Source organism: Antennarius striatus, chromosome 1, assembly GCF_040054535.1.
Source record: "Antennarius striatus isolate MH-2024 chromosome 1, ASM4005453v1, whole genome shotgun sequence".
In the NCBI taxonomy this organism is placed as follows: domain Eukaryota; kingdom Metazoa; phylum Chordata; class Actinopteri; order Lophiiformes; family Antennariidae; genus Antennarius; species Antennarius striatus.
The window spans coordinates 9,289,536-9,313,566 of NC_090776.1; the positions used below are offsets into that span (position 1 = coordinate 9,289,536).

At 40.2% G+C, this 24,031-nt stretch overlaps 2 protein-coding genes and 1 pseudogene across 2 annotated transcripts; 1 reads left to right on the forward strand and 2 right to left on the reverse strand.

The window, feature by feature from the left end:
- Window positions 1-35: 35 nt before the first annotated feature.
- On the reverse strand, window positions 36-1,759 carry LOC137596399 (uncharacterized; annotated as a pseudogene).
- A 182-nt stretch (window positions 1,760-1,941) lies between these two features.
- On the forward strand, window positions 1,942-7,323 carry LOC137596407 (transmembrane protein 138-like). Its single transcript, XM_068316904.1, has 5 exons — window positions 1,942-1,974; window positions 3,913-4,118; window positions 4,283-4,454; window positions 4,820-4,895; window positions 6,371-7,323. The coding sequence occupies exons 1-5, from the start codon at window positions 1,942-1,944 to the stop codon at window positions 6,481-6,483; spliced, it is 600 nt and encodes a 199-aa protein (XP_068173005.1). The 3' UTR covers window positions 6,484-7,323.
- On the reverse strand, window positions 7,307-22,542 carry LOC137596413 (cilia- and flagella-associated protein 70-like). Its single transcript, XM_068316918.1, has 25 exons — window positions 22,471-22,542; window positions 21,753-21,936; window positions 21,024-21,110; window positions 20,825-20,907; window positions 20,307-20,489; window positions 19,922-20,104; window positions 19,579-19,673; window positions 19,250-19,334; window positions 18,823-18,960; window positions 18,370-18,519; window positions 17,643-17,734; window positions 17,345-17,405; window positions 17,056-17,238; window positions 16,809-16,946; window positions 16,548-16,667; window positions 16,263-16,396; window positions 16,051-16,166; window positions 13,888-14,082; window positions 13,434-13,576; window positions 12,908-13,060; window positions 10,112-10,273; window positions 8,350-8,439; window positions 7,926-8,027; window positions 7,728-7,775; window positions 7,307-7,411 (listed from the first exon to the last, which is right to left on the reverse strand). Exons 1-25 carry the CDS (start codon window positions 22,540-22,542, stop codon window positions 7,307-7,309), a joined length of 3,102 nt encoding a protein of 1,033 aa, XP_068173019.1.
- Between the last annotated feature and the right edge of the window lie 1,489 nt (window positions 22,543-24,031).

Genomic DNA, 24,031 nt, shown 5'->3' on the forward strand with positions numbered 1-24,031 from the left:
TCCTTGCATCTTTGACACCATTTTTTGACGCTCTCTTAACAGTATTTGCCTTTATTTGCTGTATATTTGAGTGCTTCTGCGGTGATATCATCTGTTCCTGCTGCCTTGCCGTCCTTCAGTAGTTTCACAGCTTTCCTAATCTCTTCCCTGGTTGGTTTTTCAAAGTTCGTATCTAGGTCTGTGTCCGCTGGGTCGATGTCTGGGGGATTTGAAGAGGCAGGTCTGTTTAGGAGCTCTTCAAAGTGCTCTGCCAATCTATGCAGTTGTTGCTCTGTTCTCTCTCTATGACGTGTCTCTCCGTGTCTTTGACTGGTCGATCAGGTCTGCTATACTTCCCTGACAGTTTCTTGGTGGTGTCATACAGCTGCTTCATGTTGCTACTGGCTGCTGCTTCCTCTGTCTCCTTTGCCGGACTGTCCATGTACCTGCGTGTGTCTGCTCTTTTTCACGTCTTTGTTGGCTTCTGTGAAGTCTTCTTGTGCTTTGGCCTTTGCTGCTCTTGTCCTGCTGTTGTTCACTGCCGCCTTCTGCTTACTCTCTTGAGTCTGGTGTAGTGTGTAAGCCGATATTCACTCCTTTTGTTGGTACTTCTTGTAGCTTACTACTTGTTGACACATACTAAGTGTCTCTTTCCCCCTCTGCAACTGATTATCAATGGTATTTTCCTCTTCAAGCAGTTCCTGTATCACTTGGTACTTGTTGGTGAGAGAAAATCTTAATTCTTCTCCGATCTTAAAATACTGTATTTCAGCAGGCTGACGTTGTACTTCTGCCGCTTTGTTATTGTTTCCGTCCAGTTCTGACGCGACATCTGCTCCTCTTCTAACCCTTACATCCTGTAGGGACCTTCTGAATTTCTTGGCCATGCAGATGTGATCACTGTGGTTCTCCATTCACTGAAGTCCGGTGATACCCAGGTAGACTTGTATATTCTTCCATGGGGGAAAGTGCTGCCACCGATGACCAGGTTTTTCATTGCACAAAAGTCTGCAAATCTCTCACTGTTCTCATTCATCTCGCCCACTCCATGTCTTCCCATGACTTTGTCATATCCAGTGTTGTCTTGTCTGATCTTGGCATTGAGATTGCCCATGAGGACGTCAAAATCTTTTTCTGGGTACTTGGCCATGTCATTTTGCAGTCTGTCATAGAACTGGTTCTTAACTTTTTCATTTTTGTCATTGGATGGTGCATAGCAGTGGATACCATTCATCTTGATCTTTGTTCTGAAGGATGCTGTGATAATTCTTGATGTATGTAGTTCCCATCCTATCATAGTTCTTTGTGATGGTCCGGAGAGCATGAGGACAACACCTTCTGTGTGTGGAGCGCTGTCTTCTTCGTGGCCAGAATATAGTTGCACTTCTCCTGTGGGCAGTTTTCTTTGTTCTGACTGTGTCCTGTGGGTCTTGCTGATTCCGACCAGTGTGAGGTTGTAGCTCTTCATCTCTGCGGCTATCGTACGTGGTCCTCACATTCCATGATCCGACGTTTATGGTCCTTGTCGTTAGAGGGGGGGATTGGTCTTGTAACTTCTGTAAATTCATGGCTTTCACCACACGGCGTCGTACATCCTCTTGTTGAGGTCCCTTCCTCTCCCAGAGAACTAGTCTTTTGGTCTGTTGTTGGTGTTTCTGTAACAATTTTCCTTTTTTACAGCAGAGGGTTGTTAACCTTGTGCCCAACCCTCCTTAGTTGCCTCTTACGACAAGCATGGTAGGGAAATAGCAGAACTATTCTGTGCTCACTTGGCAAGCATACCCGGGGTTTGCAGTAGAGTAACAAATTCACAAAAATTACATATTTTATGAGAGAATACCAGAGAACCTGAAGAGAACCCATTCAGGCAAAATCCAAACAGAAAAGGAGCTAAAGAGGATTTGATCCTAGAACCTTCTTGCTGTGAGGCATACAGTGGCCTATGACACCTATTATACGCCGATGCGCAGCAGGAGCGCGCTCTTCAATGGAAATGTAAAAACTAAAGTAAAAAGGCACCAATACTTTTGTTTTCCTGTTTAAACAGGGTACCAGTAGCTCAGTCCATTAAGTCTTGGGCTGGGGACCGAAGGGTCGCCAGCTCAAGACCCGTGTCAGGCAAAAATTTTGGAATGTGAACTGACAGTGGAGAGATGTCAGCTCACCTCCCGAGCACTGCTGAGGTGTCCTTGAGCAAGGCAAAATCTCCTTTATGAGTTGCTCAATAAGGACGCGCCTTGTAGGACCTCCACACAACTTGTGGAGATGCCTTCTAAACTACTTGTAAATCCAAAATGATCCGAGGAAGAAGTTCCACTGTCCCATCTACCTTTTCATCCATTAAGTAATGTCATATACCATCTCCACTAGTGTACTGGCCCAATTCTTCGAACTGAGTAACACTATCTTTCGACTCCTGTATATCTTCAGCCAAAAACAACAGTATTCTGAGATTTATATAACTAAGTCTAAAATTGTGTTTCATTGTTGGGTTGCTTATGCCATATGCATCATTACAAGATATGATTTCAGCCTCAGAAAAAAAAAATCATCACATTTCATCACACAAAACAAATTTGTCTTTTGGCTAGAGTTTGATTGTAGTAGCTGATAATCTGAATATTCAGATATTCGGTGAACAACAGGAGATATCATGTCTGTCTTGCATTGGGAATTCCATGAGAAGAAGTGGTAAATACTAAGATTTTTTTTAAATCGAGCATTTATTTATTTTTATTTTTCTGTCAAAGGAACGCCAATTATCTAATTTTGTTATTGTTAATAATTATTTGTCACTGGTGTGAATCCACACCAGTGACAAATAGAGTTTACCTAAACCCAGTATTATCTTTTCTTTTCTCAGTTTATTTCTTACTAACTCAGAATCTCAGTATGGAAGCTACAAGAATAAGAGGACTTTCTGCGCTGATTGGAAGCCGTCTTAATCTTCCCTGCACCTGTCACACCGTGCCAAGCTATAAATACGAGGGTCATAAGAGGATCCACCTGGTGTCTGCATGAAGGATCCTGTTGGTTAGCTAACCTACAGATGTCAGAGGAGCCAAGACAAAGATTTACCAGGCTACCTACTTATTTTCAGTCCAGTGTTTACCCAGTATACAACAAGCCACAGAAGGAATACTCTGCTATAATTAATGGATGAGAAGAAGATCTGTTGGACTTCTGTATTTCTGAGAATTCACTGACAATTATCCAGCAAAGGTAGAGAGACAGAGATGCAGCTTTTGGATCAATGGTAAACTGCGATTTAAGCATGTATGTTCTGGTGTAGAGTTAACATTTAGCATTGACTCTATTAGCATCTAGCTGCACTGATAGACTGATGGACTTTTATTTGTCCAGGTTTTGAGATACTGTATGCAAAACATTAGGATTCATGCTAATACAAGAGGAGAAAGGAATGTATTTTGGTGCTCTCGAAACAGTATAAAACAAAATTTAGGACTTTCCTTTTCAGAAGTGGCATCATCGTCTCTCTGTGGTATTGACAGAGACTATTTTCAATAAATAGTTATTCCTCAAAAGAAATGAGAATAATTGAGAGATGCAGAACAGATTTTCATCATTGTATGTTCCAACACAATACAAGTTTGTCTCTGTCTCCACAGAGTTGCTGCTGGACTTGCTTCGGTTCTGATGTTATAAAAGTCCAAGAAAACCTTTGATGTTGCTCCTTGGGAAGAGTTTTACACCTCAGACTGCAGTGCACAACTACTTCTCATACTGGACCATCGTGGTGTGTTGACACCCAAACCAGGACAAGTCTCCAAGGTCTCCAAGCAAACAAGACTTATTTCAAAAAGAGGAAATGGATACCTAATGTTGTATCAATCCTCTTTGGCCTGTTGGAACATCTCACTACAACGTCAGAGTTGTCTGAACTGCTGTATGTTCATTGAAGTTTCCATGTAGCGTGTGTATGAGTGCAGTGCAGCGTTGGATCCATCGTGGAGCAACAGTTCACCTGGGTACCCGGTCTTGGGGCCGGGGACGCTTCAAACCAGGAATTACTTCTTGGTGCTACTGATTCAGCTCAGCCTGCTCTCCTTTGATCTGTTTGTTAACTCTTTCAGTGAACTCCTGAGGGAGGAACCGGCTATCCAGCTGGTACTTTTCATGTGAGGGAAAGTTTCTCACTGTTTCACTGTCAATGGTCAATTTTAGTAGACTGAAGAGTCATTGGGGATATATGGAGCAAAACGAAAGAGTGTTATCATTCTGTTCTGCCTTCCTTGTTTTTGTTCCTCATATATTTGTACCTGTGTTCCTTTTTCTTCAACAGCATCCAGGACATCGCCACCCTATTTAATCTGATCATCATTCTTTTGATGATGTTCAACACCTTCGTGTTCCAGGTTGGCCTGGTTGCCATACTGCTGGAGCGATTTAGAGCTCTGCTAATGCTTTCTACTCTCTATTTGACCTTCAGTATCATACTCCATTCCTGGCTTGTGGTACGTGCTGCATGTGCTCCTACAAGAAAATTTAATTAAAATCTTAATTTTGTTTTTAGCTGTACTAAACAAATACAGCCCAACAAATGTGATTTAAAGCACATTTATGTATGCTAGTTTAAAAAAAAAAAGAATAACAAATTTATTATTTTATGTTTATACTAAAAGAATTTCCCTTGAGATTAATAAAGTATCTAATCTATCACTTAATTTTTCATTTATATCTTTGATTTCATGAAAAATCTTATCTTGTCCTGCTTTCTCTTATTGTATTAAATACAGTGAACTATATGACTGAAGACTTTTGCCTTTTTTAGCTGTGACATTAAAATGCATTTTAATGTTGTACAAATATTGTTTTTTAGAATGTACGCTGGCTAAATACCAATGGATTCGTCTGGACAGATGGTCTTCATGTGCTTTTTGTGTTCCAAAGAACAGGTAAGATGAGAAATTTGTTCATACTACATTCTACAGGCTTACAAACTCAACAAATATGAAAATTAGAACACAGAAGCCCACATTTTAAAGTAGTGCTGCAGCTTTTTCAGGTGCTTCAAAACTTATACGCTTTAGTTATAATTGTATTCGGAAACTATTTCAAGTTAAAGAAGAGAAGCTGTTCAGGCAGCACTGAATGATTTTTACATATTCAGTTTGAAATGGAACACAAATAAAAGTTTTTGTCCATATTCACTTAATTATATATGTTATAAAAGATAACGCATGGAGGTTATATTGATATAGCTATGACTTTTTTTTTCTTTGCCTTATCTTTTACGCAAAGTCTGACACATTTGTGCACAGAGCTGTCAGGCACCAGCCTGCTCAACTTTGGAATTGTCAACAACAAACATTCCATCCATTGTTGTCGTCTGGCAGAAAGCTTGTAGTGCTGTCCGAGTTTCCTGTGGGTGTGTTAGTCCCTCCTCTCCACCAACAGCGTCCAGGCAGTGATCCCAATTCTCCATGTGGGTGCAATTTTCACACAAGTATAAGCTCATAAGTGGATAAAAGAATTTACTGTCTGGTTATTATTCTCTGCAGATGATCTCTTAATAAGTATGAAGACAGAATGTAGTTGTTTATTTATTTCTCTTTTTTGTCTGCCCACCCAAATGGTTACAATGTGGTGATTCAGCTTTATCTTATAAATTGGCTTTTGTCCCCTTTGTGAGCTGAACATTAGGCAAACTCTGCTGCGCTAATTTGTATTTTTCTATTTCCATACATAAATAAAAGGATTACAAGAGTTTTACAATGATATTCACAATCAAACATATTTGAAGCTAATGTAGCACATACAGTAGCTGCTGTCAGTCAGTGTCATGTGCTTTATTTTCCAAACACATGTTCTTGTCCAATGTCTCATGTTTTTGTAAAATAGTCCGAAACATTATTCGCTCCTCAAGCCTGTTGGAGTAGCACTAATACAAACATGTTGAATAACTACACAATTGCATGCCTGCCTGTGGAAGATGCTAACACTAATGTATGCTAATTTGAAAAAAGTGAACACGTGCATAAAAAATATAGGAATTAATAAAAGAAGAAGAAAAGTATGATTATTCATGTATACTTTTTTGTCATTTTGCATTGAAATGTAAATCATCTATTTTAGGATTTTTATTGGTATTTTACCTATCTATTAAAGTCAAAGAAAAATACATCAAGAAAATGTCAAATTTTATTTTATTTTACAGAGTAGAAATCATTGAACAACAGAAATTAAGATGAAAAGTGTTTAACAGTAATCCCAGACGCAGGCATTTCTAAGAACATTTTCAGCGCTCTCTGTTGCCACACAGTGGACAGAGACAGCCTGACACAGAACTTGAGAAAAAATGGAATGTATATTTTGTTTGTTTTTGCATTTTGCTGCATTAACACATCCTCGGATGTTTTCCTGTCCACAGCGTCTGTGCTGTACTACTACTTCTACAAGAGAACCGCAGAGTACCTGGGTGACCCTCGTCTCTATGAGGATTCACCGTGGTTGCAGGAAGTTTTTGCTCGGGTCAGGCAGTGATCCCACTGTGATGGAGAACACGATGCTACATATCATGAATAAAAATGGAACGATAAAATAAATGCTTACATCAATGAGAAAAGCAGAAGAACTTAAATACAGTGCAAGTTTTATGAGTTTTATACATTTTGAACAGTAAGATCGATTACATTTTGGAACACTGATTCCCAAATTTCAAACAAATACGTACATGCATTTCCACATATCATTTAAATATGAAATTGGAAGGAACTATAGCCAAAAATACATCCACGGAATATTTTCCTCAGCAGGGAGCGTTGTGCCAAAATCCTGGTGTTTTAGAATCAGATGCCAGAATATCTCAGTCTTGTTTCACAAAACAAATGTTGAGAAAAGTGAGTTAATTTTATTTTATAATCTATTTATTGTCACTGAATGCCCATTTATTATTTTTGTTAATGTGGTAAATATTTATCGGAGTTATTTTGTATTCATTTATGACTACGTGTGTTACCTTGATCTTATTCATCATTTCATTGTGTAATTTTAATATGGACTGTTTGTGTGTATTTTCAGACCCATTATGTGCGTCTGAGCTACCGTGTTAATACATTAAATTATTTCAAATCAAAAGTTTTTAACTATGTTGTCTGTGCAGGTTCTCTGTTATCCAGGTCATGGTTATCCAAAGCTTCTTCAGTCCTGAACTGAAGAAGCCTCTTGGATGAGCAGAGAAACGTCTTAAGAAACTTTCTTAAAGTCCAGTGGATTGATTTAAACAGCTTTGGATTTACCTATAGTGGTCATTTAGAAACTATTTATGTTTGTGAGCTTAAAATACTCTTGGTGATATGGTGTGCAGCTATGCCTCAGAATTTGTTCCTAATCCTGATGCCTGATGGCCAACGGACATCTGGTTCTTCAGTTCAGTGACCTCTTGGAGGAGGGACTCGTTCTTCAAGTTACACTATTAACCAAAAATACAGGGTTTCATTAGACTCGAGCAAACTTATAACTTTCAAATTGGTTTGGGATGGCGGGGATACATTTCTTTAAATTAATTAACTGTGGCAAACTTAACTTTCGATAGAGAGACCCTGATTTGCTTTACTAGACAATAAAAGCTTAGAGACACAAGTTGGAGGTTTATTTTTCACTTTACCATGTGTTCTTAAATATAAGGCTTACAGCTTTGTTGATTATTAATGATAATGTATCACTAGTCCCAACTCTTGGTGAAAATCCCCATCACTGAAAAGAAAAAAAAAAACAGACTAACTCACCCTTCTTGAATATTCAGCAAAATGCTCTGCTTCCTGTTTTCTGTCAGACTGAAAACAGAAGGGTTATTATCGGACTAATTCCCTGCAGTTTGCTGCAGCCTGCTTTCAGTCATAGAGTTAAAAAGTCTACAGTATATGAAATGGATATGTCTGCCCATTCTGTCTGATGAGAGCGTCATCATCCTCTTCATCACTTACCTTGAGACAGATCAGAGACAGGTAAACCCACACCTCTGGATTCTGGTTGTTCAGATAGGAGGCCTGAGTCAAAGCATGCTCAGCTACAGAGAGCTCCCCTAGCTGCACAGACAGACACACAAAAACACAAAATAACACAACCACACAACAACCATCCTGCTTCTATCAATCCTGATGGTTAGTTATGAGTCAATCCAATAATAACTTGTGCTTTGTTCACCTTAGTATTAATTCACCTCTCTAAACCTTTAACTGGATCAGGAATTGAGTAAATTCATTTTCTATATGTTAAAATGCTGCTCCGGAGCTTTTAATTGTTAAGCTTTATCTAAGTTTTATTAATATATCAATACAATGTATATAATGAATAAATTTTCAGATGTCCACTATTGCCAGTGTTCTGTAGGTGGAGGTGGACTTTTACCCGGTAGCAGGCGGCTCCCAGGCCCAGCCAGGTCCTGCAGGATGGCGACTGCTCACAAGCTTTTAGGCAAACAGCTTTGGCTTCCTTAAACTGAATGTTACAAATAGATGTGTTTGTTACACTGTAGTTTGTGGCTTCAGCAGAGTGTTACAACGTAAAGATGCAGTAATGGGAATATCCTATATCTATTTTCTTCCTAAGTTTTTCTTTTAAATTAATTTTTCAAGTTATGAAAAGAAAGTTGTACACTACATATGTATATAAGGGTGAGTCAATCACACAAATACAATATACAAATACACATACAACAACAACAACAAAAAAAACTTAAAGAAATAAACAAAACACAGAACAGGAAAAAAACAAAACAAAAATAAATATAAACTCAAAGATAAACTTAAGCAGAAAATTACATTGGTGGTTAGTTACATAACAACCAAAAGGTGTTCAGGAAAATTCTGCACCTTGCCAGTAGAGCGGTAAATGCCACAGTGTTTGCCTGGGTATTGTTAAGGACGTCTGTGTGTAAATCGCAGAATGTGGCTGTAATGAGACATGGTTCCAGAGTGATTCCTAACATTTCTGAGAGGATTTTAAAGATGGAGTTCCAGTAATGTTCAAGTTTGAGACAAGATGTGTCAAGTGGCAGGGTGTGCCTCTATATCTAACACAGATATATTTTAGATAGCCTTGAACTTGACAGATGTAATCTTTGAAATTTTTTAAATAGGATCAAACTCAAACACGCACATGATGAAGAATTACATATTCTGTTAATGGATCTCTCCCAGACGTATGCAGTTAAGATGAACATTCTACCAAAATTCCTCTGTTTTTGCCAAAATCATATTTCAAATCTACTGATTAAGCAATAATTTCTTTTCTATGGAGTAGAAGGAGTAGAGAGGCCCCTACGATTATGAAGTTCCTACTACAACATTGCTCACTTAGTGTGGAGGACTGTATCTGTATTATTACTATGTATTATTACTATGTATTATTACTGGACAGCAAATATTCATAAATCATTGTTTTGGGTACAAAACCCCCAACTCTTGTGGTGCCACCTTGAATTGAGGTCATGTGTCATCTTCTCTCCAGGCTCTCCTGTTCTCATTACTTCCGACATCTCCCTTTGTTACACAGACAACCAAATTGTCTGTAACTCTTTGAAAATCTGTTATCAATTCAGGCGCTATTCATTCTCTCCCTCAACGCCTGTGCCAATAACCCATAATCATCTCTTTCCACCTTCTTTTCAATAAGTTGAGAGAGAGAGAGAAATGGTACAGACTTTTAATGACTTATACATAAGTTGAGTCTTTGGTAGTTTCACAGAACTATCTGCTTCACATGACTTGCCTAAGACACACTTATTCAGATACTACCAGGTTGGAAATGATCCTTTAAAACGTGTCATGGCTTCCTCACTCAACCCTCTAAGCAGCCATGGGAGGACATCTTCAGAAGTCACTTGTCTCCCACATTAATTGGGGTCTTCTGTCATTCAATCCAGAGCAATGCTTTAAAAGCGCTATCGCCTGGGAGGAAGAGTTGGGTGTGGAATTCAAGGAAGACTTCTCAGGTTCTAAAGTTCAACAGAAATGTTCAATAAAACCTATACCTCTATTACCTTGTATTAATTTTTAAAACTTATTGTTATTTTTCTAAAGGACATACAAGCTCAACTTGTGTTATAAAATCTTAATACATTTCTTGTATATCTGATTAGAGAGAAGTGGCACTTGTTTAAATGTCTGACCTTTTCCTGCTGTAAGTAGACGGATCCCAGTCGTAGGAGGACAAAGTGACAGTCTGATGGCTGCTGCTGAATGTTCAGGCTCTGCTCATAGCACTCCTGGGCATCACTGAAGGCTCCTTGTAGGTAGTAACAGTGGCCAAGCAAACTCCTAACATCTGCATCCTGCTCGCAGGGTTGACAACACTAATCAGGACACTTCAATAAAGCTCTTTGCCACTGTCTTGATCATATTACACGTTAATCAACTAATTAATCCAAACTGAAGAGACTGTCATCTGAAACAAGTTAGGAAGTTAAAGACACAAGATGAAAGTTAGAAACCATATCAGATATTCACACAGGACAACATTAAATATTCAATACATAATACACAATGGTGACAGTATTAAATGAGATAGGCCAGCAGCAGCTGACTGGTTCACCCTGTGCTGTGATCTTAAACAGTAGACCCACTGCTGCCTTCTTTACCAGAGATGATGTGTTTACTGTCCAAAGGAGTCCCTGGGTATTTACAGAGAGAGACTTTCTACTGTGTCTCCTCAGATGTATGTCCTGTAGGAGCAAGTTCCCCTTTGTTTTTGCTGAAATAAACAATCAAATCTGCGTTTGATTTAAAAAGTGTGTGTTATTCACTAACAAAACTCTAGTTTGAATACTTTCAACATTTACTCCCATGATTATAGAAGCAATCATGTTTAATCATAAGTAATATTTACATCCCACTTCAAAGCTGTGATGAGTTGAAATTGTCAGCGTTTGTGTATTAGTCCCGTCCATCCATCCATCCATTAGTCCACCAAATATCTTCGCAACCGTAGCAGATAGAAACGACAAAGCAGTTACTCGGGCGGCAAATGGGATGAAAATGAGATGACCCTGACCTTGAAAAAACGAGGTCAAGGTCAAATTTTAACTTTTGTACACTCAGGAACCGGGTAAAATAGAAAGACGAGGGAGAAGGCCAGTGTGAGTAACACCGTAGATCAAAGCTACTGCTTTGATAGATGAAAGTAGGTCAGATCACTAGCTTTGATCTTTGACCAATGCAAATAGGTCAGGATAAAATTTTTAATTCCGGGGTGTCGTGGGATGTTGCAGTCTCTGACTGCATTGGTTCTTGTTTTCTTTGTTCGTATGTTCGTCCGTTCGTCCGTCCTTTAGTATGTCCACCAAATATCTTTGCAACAGTTGCAAACAGAAGGGTTAAACAAAAAAACACATTACTCGGGCACCAAAGGGGATAAAAATGAGGTGATGACCTTGACCTTGAGAAAACTAGGTCAAGGTTAAATTTCAACTTTTGCACACTCCAGATAAGATGTGAAGACGAGGGAGAAGGCCAGTGTGAGTAACACCATAGATCAAAGCCAGTGCTTTGATCTACCACTAGCTTTGATCTATGGTGCATAGCTTTGACCTACTCTGAAAGGTCGAAGCTATGCACTTGCCAGGTACTACTTTCAGGGTACCCTGACCTACAGGCACTACTTTCAGGGTACCCTAACCTACCCTTCGCGGGATTTTGCAGTCTCTGACTGTCTTGGTTCTTGTTTATATTTGTAGACGATCTTCAAATACTGCTACTTAAGTCCCATTGAATGGGCTGAAACCATGGAACTCCAAGTATAGTATGCGATTTCTATGCTGCATTCCCCAAAGTTCAGATGACTAACACACTACCACCCGTCCACCTTCAAGCTCCTTTCACACTCAGTGTTGACATTTGATCACTCTCACTGGAGTGCTGTTATGCCACCATTGGTTGTTTTGTAAAAAAAGCAGACAATGGTGGTGTTTGGTTTCTTTACAGTGCTATTGCATGATCTCAGTGTGAACAGGCTAGTCACATTAGAAGAGTTCAAGAGTGAAGGGAACTGGACTGGAATGAGTGAAGGCTTTAATCAGCTGAATACCAAATTCCGAAACAAATGCAGTATATATATATATATATATATATATATATATATATATATATATATATATATATATATATATATATATATATATATATATATATATATATATATATATACACAGTATATGTATGTATATATATATACTGTATATATACTGTATATATATACTATATATATTTACATATACATATATACAGTATATATATACGGTATATATATACCATATATATATATACATATATGTGTGTGTGTACACATATTTATTTATTTATTTATTTATACTTATATTGAAAAATATTTATTGAAAAAAATTTATTAAAATATAATTAACTTTTATCATAAATATTTTGATTTCTGGCTATGTTAGGCCAGCAGAGAAGGCTTTGCTAGCCCTGACGGCCCACCAATGGCATTAACATTGCCCAATACCTAAAGTACTGAGAAATTGTTTTGTTTGGGGAGTTCTGAGACATTAAAAGCAAATGAATAAAATTTTTGTGGAACCAGTTTACCCATTTTGGCTACCTGTTGGAATATTTCAGGCATAATCTCAAGGCAACACAGTGGAATCACCCCATGCATACTGATGAAGTAAGGAAAAGTAATGAAAATGTACTGTTGTACCCGTAAATATAGTGTTGAAGGCAAGAATGCCTTTGGTGTTCATCCTTGGTTAAGTATTAAAACCTCCATTAAATGTTCTTCTGATCATTATGATGGACAGTGGTAACGTAAAACGAAATATGTAGGCAAATATTCTCTGCAACCTGTGAATAACAGATATAAAATGCAGTGTTTCAGTTTGCACCTCATCTACTCTAACTGTGGCTATAGGAACCCCTCTACATATCATAATTTCCACAGTTGTCATTGTGAGTACCTGGTTGTTGTGAAACAGCGCTTCCCTCAGGCTGTTGGCAGCACTGCAATAGTCATTGCTGAGCAGCTGCCACTTGGCCAAATGGTAAAGAAAGGAGACACTGCGACCCCCATCTGGACGCAACAGCTCCTGGGAAAGAGCCTGCTCTGCCATCTGACAACAGAACGTGACTGTTCACATCTCTCAGCAAAACATGACACCTCCTTTTTGTTTAAATTTTAATGTAAACCTATCATGCTAACAGAGAAATCCCATCTGTTGTTGTGTTAAAAAATCCTTAATTCTGTTATTGTTGTACATAATAGTTTAACATTCAACAAACATATTTGTGGACTTGTCACAGAAAGTTGTTATTTTCGTGATAAACATTCATCAACAGTGTTAATAAATCACTTTGACCTTACAGCACCCTATTCTGAAGCCAATAAAATGACCTTACAAAAGATGTGTACAATGTAAGTTGTTTTCACTCATGTTAGACCTGTGGAAGTTCCTTTTGCTGAAGAGTTACTATGTTTGTTTTTACCTGCAGGGCACAGGTCTGCAGCAGAAACTGAAGGGTCTCTGTGTAAATGGAGGTGCAAAGATTGGCTGCAGGGGATCTGTTGCTGACACTTTGTGCTGGAAGCTTGTTTTGGGCCCTTGAGTCCTGGTCTGAATGCTCTGGGTCTAGTAGAAAATATTAACAACTGTCAGGTAGCATTAGCTGCTCCTACAGCCCATGTTTAACGCCTATGGCTTTTGGGCTGAATGATCCTGAGAGAATTTTTGCGCTTATTGCAGAAAGAAGATGTAAAACAAGACTTATTTTAGGTGATTCTTGCCAGAAATACAACTGGACAGTGTATAGATTCCAGCATTGCCTTTTGATGGCATATGAGGAATCATATCAATGTCAATCAAGAGAAACAAACATTTCACATTCAGATGAAGAAAGAGTACACTCTTCTCTGATTAACTTCACTCCCACTGAAACTCACCTTGCTTCAAAGTGGGTGACTGACACGTAGGTGGAGCCGTCTCCTCTTCCTCCGGATGGTCTCTCTTTTTCTCGTCTTTATCGTCTTCCTCCCTCTGTGTCTGAATCGTTGTTTCTTTTGCTTTCAGCAGCTCTCTGGCCTCCACAAAAGCCTTCTCCGCTAAGATGGATTCATTACAGCACTGGTGAAACAAACCTGGAACGCAGACCCAAAAGTGTGAAATTAGTCTTCACAATACCCTCAATAAGTCCATCCTGGTTTATTCCTTATGGGCATTCAGGGTTAGTTTGTGAGGGCTAATATCAATGTTGCTTTTCAAACTGAATTTTACATATTCAGAAATTAAATATCTTAGAACTTTGCAATTTTTGTAGTTTCCCATCCATCCTTCCATTCATCTTCCACCGCTTATCCGGAATCGGGTTGCGGGGGCAGCAGCTTCAACAGGGAGCCCCAAACTTCCCTTTCCCCGGCCACATCCACCAGCTCTGACTGGGGGATCCCAAGGCGTTCCCAGGCCAGCGTTGAGATATAATTCCTCCACCTGGTCCTGGGTGTGCCCCGAGGTCTCCTCCCAGCTGGACGTGCCAGAAACACCTCTCTAGGTAGGTGCCCCGGAGGCATCCGCACCAGATGCCCAAACCACCTCAACTGACTCCTTTCCAAGCGAAGGAGCAGCGGCTCTACTCTGAGCCCCTCGTGAACAGCAGTGTTTCTCACCTTATCTCTAAGGGAGACATCAGCTATCCGCCTGAGAAAGCCCATTTCAGCCGCTTGTCCCGCGATCTCGTTCTTTCGCTCATGACCATAGGTGAGGATAGGAACAAAGATTGGAGAGCTTTGCCTCTCGGTTTAGCTCCCTCTTTGTGACAACAGTGCGGTAAAACAACTGCAATACTGCTCCTGCTGCCCCAATTCTCTGTCCAATCTCACGCTCCATTGTTCCCTCACTCGTGAACAGGACCCCAAGATACTTAAACTTCTTCACTTGTGAAAGGACCTCATTCCACTCGGAGAAGGCAGTCCACCGGTTTCCTGCTGAGGACCATGGCCTCAGATTTGGAGGTGCTAATCCTCATCCCCGCCGCTTCACACTCGGCTGTAAACCGGACCAGTGAGTGCTGCAGGTCACAGGCCGATGACGCAAACAGGACCACATCATCTACAAAAAGCAGCAATGCAATCCTCAGGCCACCAAACTGTAACCCCTCCTCACCACGACTATGCCTCGATATCCTGTCCATGAAAATCACGAACAGAATTGGTGATAAAGCGCAGCCCTGGCAAAGGCCAACAGCTACTCAAGACAAGTCCGATTTACTGCCGAGAACCCGAACTCAGCTCTCACTTTGGGCGTACAAGGATTGGATGGCCCTGAGGAGAGGCCCCCTCACCCCATACTCCCGCAGTACGTCCCACAGTATATCCCTGGGGACTCGATCGGATGCCTTCTCCAAGTCTACAAAACACATGTACCTTGGAGCACCTTGGAGTAAACTTTAACCAGTAAACTTTTTTTTTTGTAGTTTCCCAATTTTCATAATTACTGTAATGTGGCTGCAAGATGGCACAAGCCAGTGTATGGATTTTCTTTCAATTTTCCTTTTTCATCTTAAAAACCCCTTTCAAAACACCATTTTACAGACTAAACCTGTACTGAAACTACAATAATAAATTGCACATTTTCAGAGGCAAATAACCAACTACCCAATGAAATTTATCATCACAGTAACATGTTAAAATAATAATTAAAGTAAAACTGTGAAAATAAATCTACCAACAAAAGGCACAACTGTTGAGCCACATTTTGTAATAACAGTGCATTTTATAATAAATAGTCCAAAATGTAATAACTTTTTTATTTCATTTTGTAATAAACCCAACGCATTTTGTAATACATTTTTTATGGAATAACTTATGACATTTTCGACGTTTATAACAAAATGCACCGTCATTACAAAATGCGGCTCAACCCAACACACCACATACACTCTTTCATTAAAGTTCCTTGTAAAACTCTTGCCTTGCAATACTCTTTGTCATAAAGTGGCTAAACAGCACTTACTGGCTTATGTGTGATATTTGACAAAAAATGTTAGTAGCAGTCTGTATATGTTAACCACATGCTAACAGTGGTTAGCATTAATAAAGACTTGATCTTACCCAGCAATGTCCAGGCCACCACACTGGTTGGGTCTACAGCGGTTGCTCGTTCCAGGAAAGGTTTGGCCTTCTCATAATGCCCAAACATCATTTCTAGAACCCCACACATCATCAGGCTGGTGAAAGAAAGGGATACAGACACATGGGGCTTCTTAGATAAGAAGTGTATGTACACTCTGTTTAGGTTACAGTTTAACAGGAATTGTTGTAACCTGGGTTGGTATGTCTCCTGGATGGACATGCAGTCATGGAAACAGATTTTAGCCTTTGTGTAGTCTCCACTGAACATGTAGACACCTCCCAACTCAAACATGTGGGAGGCCTCATTGGGATACCTCCACACCAGCTGCAGGAAAACAAGTCTTAAACTCAGTGGCCACTCAAGTGATTTCACAGCTACTGTCATAAATGCACCCTCATAAAGTGCATGGGCCGACTCTTCTTCCTTCACTGTAGTCCAGATTTGAAGTGCTAAGACAGGCAAGCATGTTTTTTACCTGTTGGTAGTACTGAGCAGCCTGCTGATAATCTCCAATAAACTGAGCCTCGCTGGCAAAATGTCTGAGCTGAGAACAACTGAACTGGATCGTAACTGGGTCAGCACCAAGAGAATACATCTGGTGAGATGGCGGAGTAAAAACAAGCATAAATATGTAGTATAAACATACATATGCACACGGTGTGTAGGTGTGTGTGTGTGTGTGTGTGTGTGTGTGTGTGTGTGTGTGTGTGTGTGTGTGTGTGTGTGTGTGTTATACCTTTTCCTTTTGTTGAGCTATGCCTATCTCATCTTTGAGGCAATCATAGAGCTTGCTGATAAAAGCATCAAAATCCTGAAGGTCAGTGAATGGCTCCTCAGGATGCATCTTATCACATACGATCCTCATCACAGCATGCTTTAGAACAAAAACACACACAGCATTCCCAAACGCAAAGTTGAGTAGTGAGAGAAGAGCCATTATTAGGAGAAAGTGATCCATGAGGGGTGCAGGCGATTGGTCCAACCTGCAGCTGTTTCTTCCAGGTGAAGTATCTGCCAGAGTCATGAAGCGCTCCCATCAGCTGACCCAACACTTGCTCCTCGCTGCAGTCTCCTGACATCACACATGCTGCCCCAAACAGTTCCTTAAGTTGGTTTGAAACATGATCCATCACATCGCCTATCTGCCGGTGGAAATCTAGCACCGCCTGGAGGATCACACACCCAATAAGTGAATTCAACAAGTAAGCACCTCTCCTCTGGAGGCAGGCTCATTTCCTGCGTCTCTGGATGTAAAGCTGTGTCTGTCTTTACTTGGTCTGCTCTGCTGGGACGCAGTGGGGATGAAGGTCTGTGTGGCATCAAGTCCTTCACTCTAAAGGAAATGGACACACATTTCAGCCCGTTCACACTCATTGGTATTCTGCAGTCAGAAATCAACGAGGTAGTAACCAGATGTAATTTGCAGTGAATATATTGCTATTTGAAATAAAAAACATTTTCCTTGATTTAATCACCATTAAAAAACAAGTTAACTTCAGAAGTCAGCATTTTCTCACAAATTGGGGCTGGAGAACCAGATTGCACTCAGTGAGGAGTTATATCCTTATACCTTTGGGAAAGCTCTTCTGGAGATGTTTTGGGTACCAGTGGCTTGTCCAAGGCCATCTCAATGATGATGTAAGTTCTGGCATCCACATATATCTGTTATTATGGTAGGAATATGGTATTAATATGCTGAAGACTTCCCAATCCCAATACATTGCGTAACAACAAGCACATAAAGTAGATTCATTCATTCTTTCATTTTCATGTACCGCTGCTGAATCCACCGTAGTGGGTCATGGGGAGCTGGAGCCTGAGGCGGGGGACACTCCGAGCATGACGCCAGTGCACCGCAGAGCCACATACAAAGACATACAACCATGCACACACACACTCTCTCCTACGGGCAATTTGGGACAGGCCAATCAACCTGAAGCGCATGTTTTTGGAGGTGGGAGGAAGCCGGAGAACCTGGAGAGAACTCATGTGGACACAGGGAGAACATGCGAACTTCGCACAGAGCGGGACTCGAACCCGGACCTGCCGTGTTGTGAGGCGACAGCGACGGCTAACCACTGACCCACCGTGTGGCCCCGTAAAGTAGATGTTGATTTAAATTATATCAGAGTATAGCTGAATTAATAATTGCTTTTCCCTCCATATTGGTGCGATACAGCTGTTTCAGTTAGACTATTGATTGTGTTTCCAACTGCAGCGATTCTGTTCTGATTTGTTGATCGTTAAAGAAAAATCTTTGTGAATTAATATAACGTGACCATAAGGGCCTTGTTCACCTTTCTGGTCGTATCTTTAGAATCCTTCGCTCCCTTGCTGCTTCCATTAGGGTTCTTCCCTCCCTTCCCTGCAGCTGAGCCAGCACGACCTTTGACCTGGTTGGTGGCAGTCTTGACCTGCTCCTTTAAAACGCTGATGCTCCGATTAACCTTAAAGCACAAGATCAACACAAACACTTAGTGAATGGCAGAGCGATTAATACATCCTGGGACCAGCACTGTTTAATAGGATATTTTGATTGAAGTCTTCTTTGATCTATCACACCCAACGCAGATGTTCTGTCTAGTATATAAACTATGATCTGTATAAATCCACTGGACCGAGATGACACTGACAAACCGGTAATACTTCTTCACAGGTCATTCCTGGCAGTTATGAGACAGAACGTGATCAAAACTACAGATAAATCAGCCAAAATTAAAGCAAGCAGCAATATGGGTGTATTTTATGACCTTTCTCAGTAACTCCTCCTCGGAGAAGGGTTGGATGCTGTACGCTCCTCGTATGCAGCTGACTCCAGGACACAGCAGCTGCCTCATGTCCACAAACGCAACACCATGACAGGGGTTCTCTGAGGTCTCCTCAGCTTGCTACACACACACACACACACACACACACACACACACACACACACACACACACACACACACACACACACACACGCGCACACACGCACACACACACACACACACACACACACACACACACACACACACACACACACACTGTTAACCCCTACGAGCATCACATTCACTTTGGTTCAACAAAAAAATCCATCTCCCCCTGTTTTCACTTTCTCTTCAGGCTAGCCAGTGAGTACCGACGGGTCGATAAAGAAAAGAGTGGACACAAATCATTTTGAGAACAGAACCTTCTCACCATCTTGGTTCCTTTTGCCAGTGTGTCAATCGATCTCATAATCTCCACTGGCCAGAGTCTGTTCTCAATGATTTTCTGCCGTAGCCTGGAATTAAAGTCAATATGAAGCATTTCTCTTGGCACAAATTCAATGATGTTTTCAAATAACTATACAGTACTCTGCTCAGAACCTCAAACATGGTGCAGAAATTCATGAAAGTCCATACAAAACCCAAAAGAAACTGGTAACTGACTTTTCTTCTATAAAATTCTTCATCCAAGCTTGAGCAAGTAGCATGGTAGTGATAGGTGAAGAGGAGGAGGAGGAGTGTGTTGTGTGTGCAGCTCACCTGGTGACTCCTCCTGCGTCCAGAAAGCAGTGCATCTCCGTATCCCAGCTCACTCTGCTCTGTTTGGTTTCTGCTTCATTGCGAAATGTTCGATCCTGTCGGAAGATTTAGGCATTCATCCACATAACGGACTGCATATAACAAACTCGGCTGAGATTTGCTGCTGAGATGAAATTTCTTTTCTGACATTCAGTGGTTTAATTCACTGAAATTACATCATATATCTCTGTGTGTGTGGGGATCATTTGGAAAGAGTCGTGTACCAAACTACAAAACCAATCATAACCTACTAAAGCACACACATACACATGTGGCAGCTGGTGCAGACTGAACCATCAGTTACCTCTGGACCAGTCAGCTCGCCATTCTCCTGTTCGATGGGTTCTGGGTAGAAAAAGGAGGCAGGCAGGAAGTGGTTTCCAGGAACGAGAAGGCCCTGATGTGGCCTCTTCCTCTGTCTGCCCATTTCTTCCCTCTGCCCTCCCACCTTCAGCCTCCCATCACAGAACTCCAGGACCTGATCTCTCTGGGAATCAGAGACCAAAGACACCTCAAGCATTTAAATTTATGCTGGAAGGATTCTGATCTGGTCTGTTTTTATTCTGAAGCAGTTCTGCAGTAGAACAAGCTTAGTCGTGCCCCTTAAAAGGATAATCTTGTCTTAAACAACCAAAGTAAATGGATAAGATTCTCACTTCTGCGTTCAGAAGCTACATAAAAGAACTCACCTCTGTGGTAAGTGGGACCTCCAGGGCAGCGGTGTACGTGCAGAGGGAAGATTCAGATATCTGTAACCATGACTCTGGGACAGAGTAAGCTGTCTCCACGGTAACCTTCAGCACGTTGGAGGCTGAGAGCTCAACCTCAAAAGCCATTGGATCTGATACTCTGACACACACATCCAGGGTCGGCTGCCAAAGGAGAGCCAAACCAAAATGAAATCTTAGTAATCTGTTTCATTGTCTACAAACGCTGCACTAACTTCAAGGCTGTGAATTATATAAATACTTTATACCTAAAACTGATGTTAAAAGCTATTGTGTACTTATTCAGTACAATATAGCAGTTAAGCAAACTAAAATAACATGTCACGATCTCTGTCACGGAATGGTACTTTGACCTTGATACAGCATAAACACTGTTTGCTGATGAGTCATGCCTTTGGTCCTTATTCTACATTTGGACTGGATTTAACATCCCCAACAATAACTTTGTGATATTTCAGTTTAGACATTAACCAGCTGACCTTGCTGTTAAATCCCAAGACCTCTGCGGCTGGGGCTTTGGTCGCTGGATTCAGTGGGACTGTGGCTGAGAAGCTGCTTTGACCTGAAGACAAATTAGAAAATTGTTTCAAATTTTTACATCCTCCCCAGTAAAGAAACATGAATCAACAGGACTATATTAACATATAAAAAGACACAGCCCAACAGGAGTAGCCGTACCTTGTAGCAGCGGCAGCAGGTCAACCACAGCTTGGCCCCACGCCACATCAGCTTGCTTCTCCTCAGGCAGGACCTTTATTACTGTCACTGACCCAAAACAAAACCTTTATTTCATGCTGTACAAACTGAGAACAAAACTAGACAAGAAGTCCATCTTCTAATTAGCTTAGTTTATTATTGATATCAGAACTGTTATTTCAATTACAGTTTCAGATAGAAGAAAAATATATATATATATACAGTATATATGCTGGTTTCATCCCCTAAGGGAAATTAAGAACGCACACTCTAGTTAATGGTTCAAACGCATGCACACATAAATTAGTGAGCACACACACACACACAAGGGGGCCTGTAAGCATGCAAGGGAGGTAGAGTGGCGGGCAGCTCCTTCTGGTGTGCCCCAAATGAGCAATTTTTGTAAAAGGGACAGCGCCTTGCTCAAGGGCGCCTCGGCAGTGCTCCGGAGGTGAGCCCACATCTCCCACTGTCAGCTCATCTCCGGGTATTTTTTTTGGGTGGGAGTGGGAATCGAACTGCTGATCTTGAATCATAGGACGACCCGCTCTACCACTGAGCCACTGCCGCCCCTTAAAAAAAGTCAAACTTAAAATTGATAACAAGAGCAGGTTAAAATCCAGCAAAATCCAGAAAAATAGCTTTGTATTATGAATTCTACACCATCAACATGAGCTAACAACATGTTAACATTTGAAAACTCAAGCTTACAAATGATTGGTTTAAGGGCCATGTCACTGAGAGCCTGAGCGTCATTGGGGAGGTGGAAGCTGCAGGTGAAGTTGTAGTCGACACAGTGGCTCACATCGTCAACCGGTTTTATGTCTGATTCTCCCAGCATAGTTTGATCCATTTCAACCCTCAGGAAACTCTGGAAACTGTCAGCCGTTTCCTTCTGAAAAGGATTTTTTAAAATGCAGCATTCAGTGGATGCTGTCCGTCATTCCCCCTCTGAGCCTCAGTGCATCTTCTAGCATTGTCAGGACTTTTATTTTTTCTATGATCCTGATACCACTAAATGTATAACTAACTAATGACTCAATTATTTGGAAAAAGATTTATAAAGTGACACCCCAAAATTAATTGTTAATGCTCAGTTGTAAAATATGATAAACAAATAAATACTAAAATGACTGTTGCTTAGACCTGCATTTTATTAATGGATCATTTATGTATGCATCACTTTTTGTCTGGTGTCCTAAGTGTCGAAGGTAAAAAGCGATAAAGAGTGAGCCTAAGAAGTTATCCTGCTGGAAATCTGCACAATAGACAGAATTAAATATTAAATGTTATTGGAGGTCTGAAAACCATTCAAACTTGACAACATGGAAGTAAAATGTAAAATTCACACCCATAAACGTTTATATTTTAATCTTTTAATAAATGTGTTAATGTTTAAACATCATCAGTATTAATTGAATGAGTTTACCATCTTATTTCCACGGACGACTGTTATTCCTATCGTCCACTTTTCTCCTGCCGTGTTTTCAGACGTCTCCATCACGTGATAAGGCTGCAGCGTTATCGCTATGCCAACAAAACATGTATTAAAGGGTTAATGCTCTTCTGCTTGGTGGCTGGTTGGTCTCTTCAGTCTACAGAAACTATTTCAGAATAAATTGTAGGAGTGACTTCAAAGCATCCAAGACATCAAGGCCTAAAGTACCACAAAATAAAATACCACAAAAGACGATCATGTGTGTGGCTCCAGCCAACCCGCGACCCGCGACAGTAGAAGAAGCGGATACTAAAGATGTATATGTACGTACGTTAGGTGGACTCTGGCTGTCGGTCGCGTTGCGTTGCCTGGCGACGGTGCCAAACACACGATGATGAGTTCAGGTGGAATCCAAAATAACAAATGTTGTAGGTTAATAAAAGATCTAAATGATGTAGACAAGTTTCTTTGTCATGTGGGGTAAAATGATTCATTCATTCATTCATTCATTCATTCAGATGAAGTGAATTACGATTACGTGAAAAATGCGTTTATATTTCTGACTTCAAAAATTCGTTCTGGGATGTAAGTCAGAATTCTGATAATAAAGAATGAATTCTGAGAATAAAAAGGAATTCTAGGAAACAAGTCAGAATTTTTTTGGTCAAAACTATTTCCTCACTTAAAACTTTTTTTTTTAACTTCTAAAATGGTTCTAAGATTACTGAATTCATGTTCAGAATAATGAACATAAATTAGAAGTCTACTATTGTTTTTCATCTAGACTTAATCCTCTTCTGTAAATTAATTAAATCCTGATGAATAAAATAAATATGAAGGAAATCTTTACGCATTTGTCTTCTCCTGTCACAGATATGATCAATTATACAGACGTGAATTTTACTACAGTAAGATATTGTGCTGGAAAGGGTAAAAATAATAGAAATAGTTGACTGTTGGTGGTTTTCAATCTGATTCCATGAAACGGAATCGTTCTTGTAGAGTGCATCAGATATCATATCTTTATGTGTATGTGACCCATGTTTACAAATACATGTACTGTACATTACAAACACTTTCTGGCCATGTTGTTGAAGCCCAAGTGCTGCTGCTGCTGCAAACTGAGCACAGACGAAGGTCGACTATTTTCCGTTCCATATCAAAGATAAACATTGAAAAAACATGTTTGATACTCAAATATTTGTTCGTCTGTTTTTCCTTTATTGGAGTCATAAAGTTTATCCTGTATATTGTATGCACTGTATTTCTTAGTAGCCCTGTTTCTATTTTTGATGGTTGTTTTTCTTTTGCTACAAAAGCAACTTGGGGATTGTCCATGGAACCCTGTTTTTATATACAACTGCAATAAAAGTCATTCATTCATTCATTCAGCTGGTGGGAGAACTTTGTGATGGAAGTCCTCCCCCAGGAGGAATGTCATCGTTGACGTTGTTACGGACTTATTATGCTAAGATAGCACAGTTGAACTGAAGAACTGTCATTAAAATATATCTGTATGCTACGTGCTTAATTGCAAAAAAATAAAATAAAG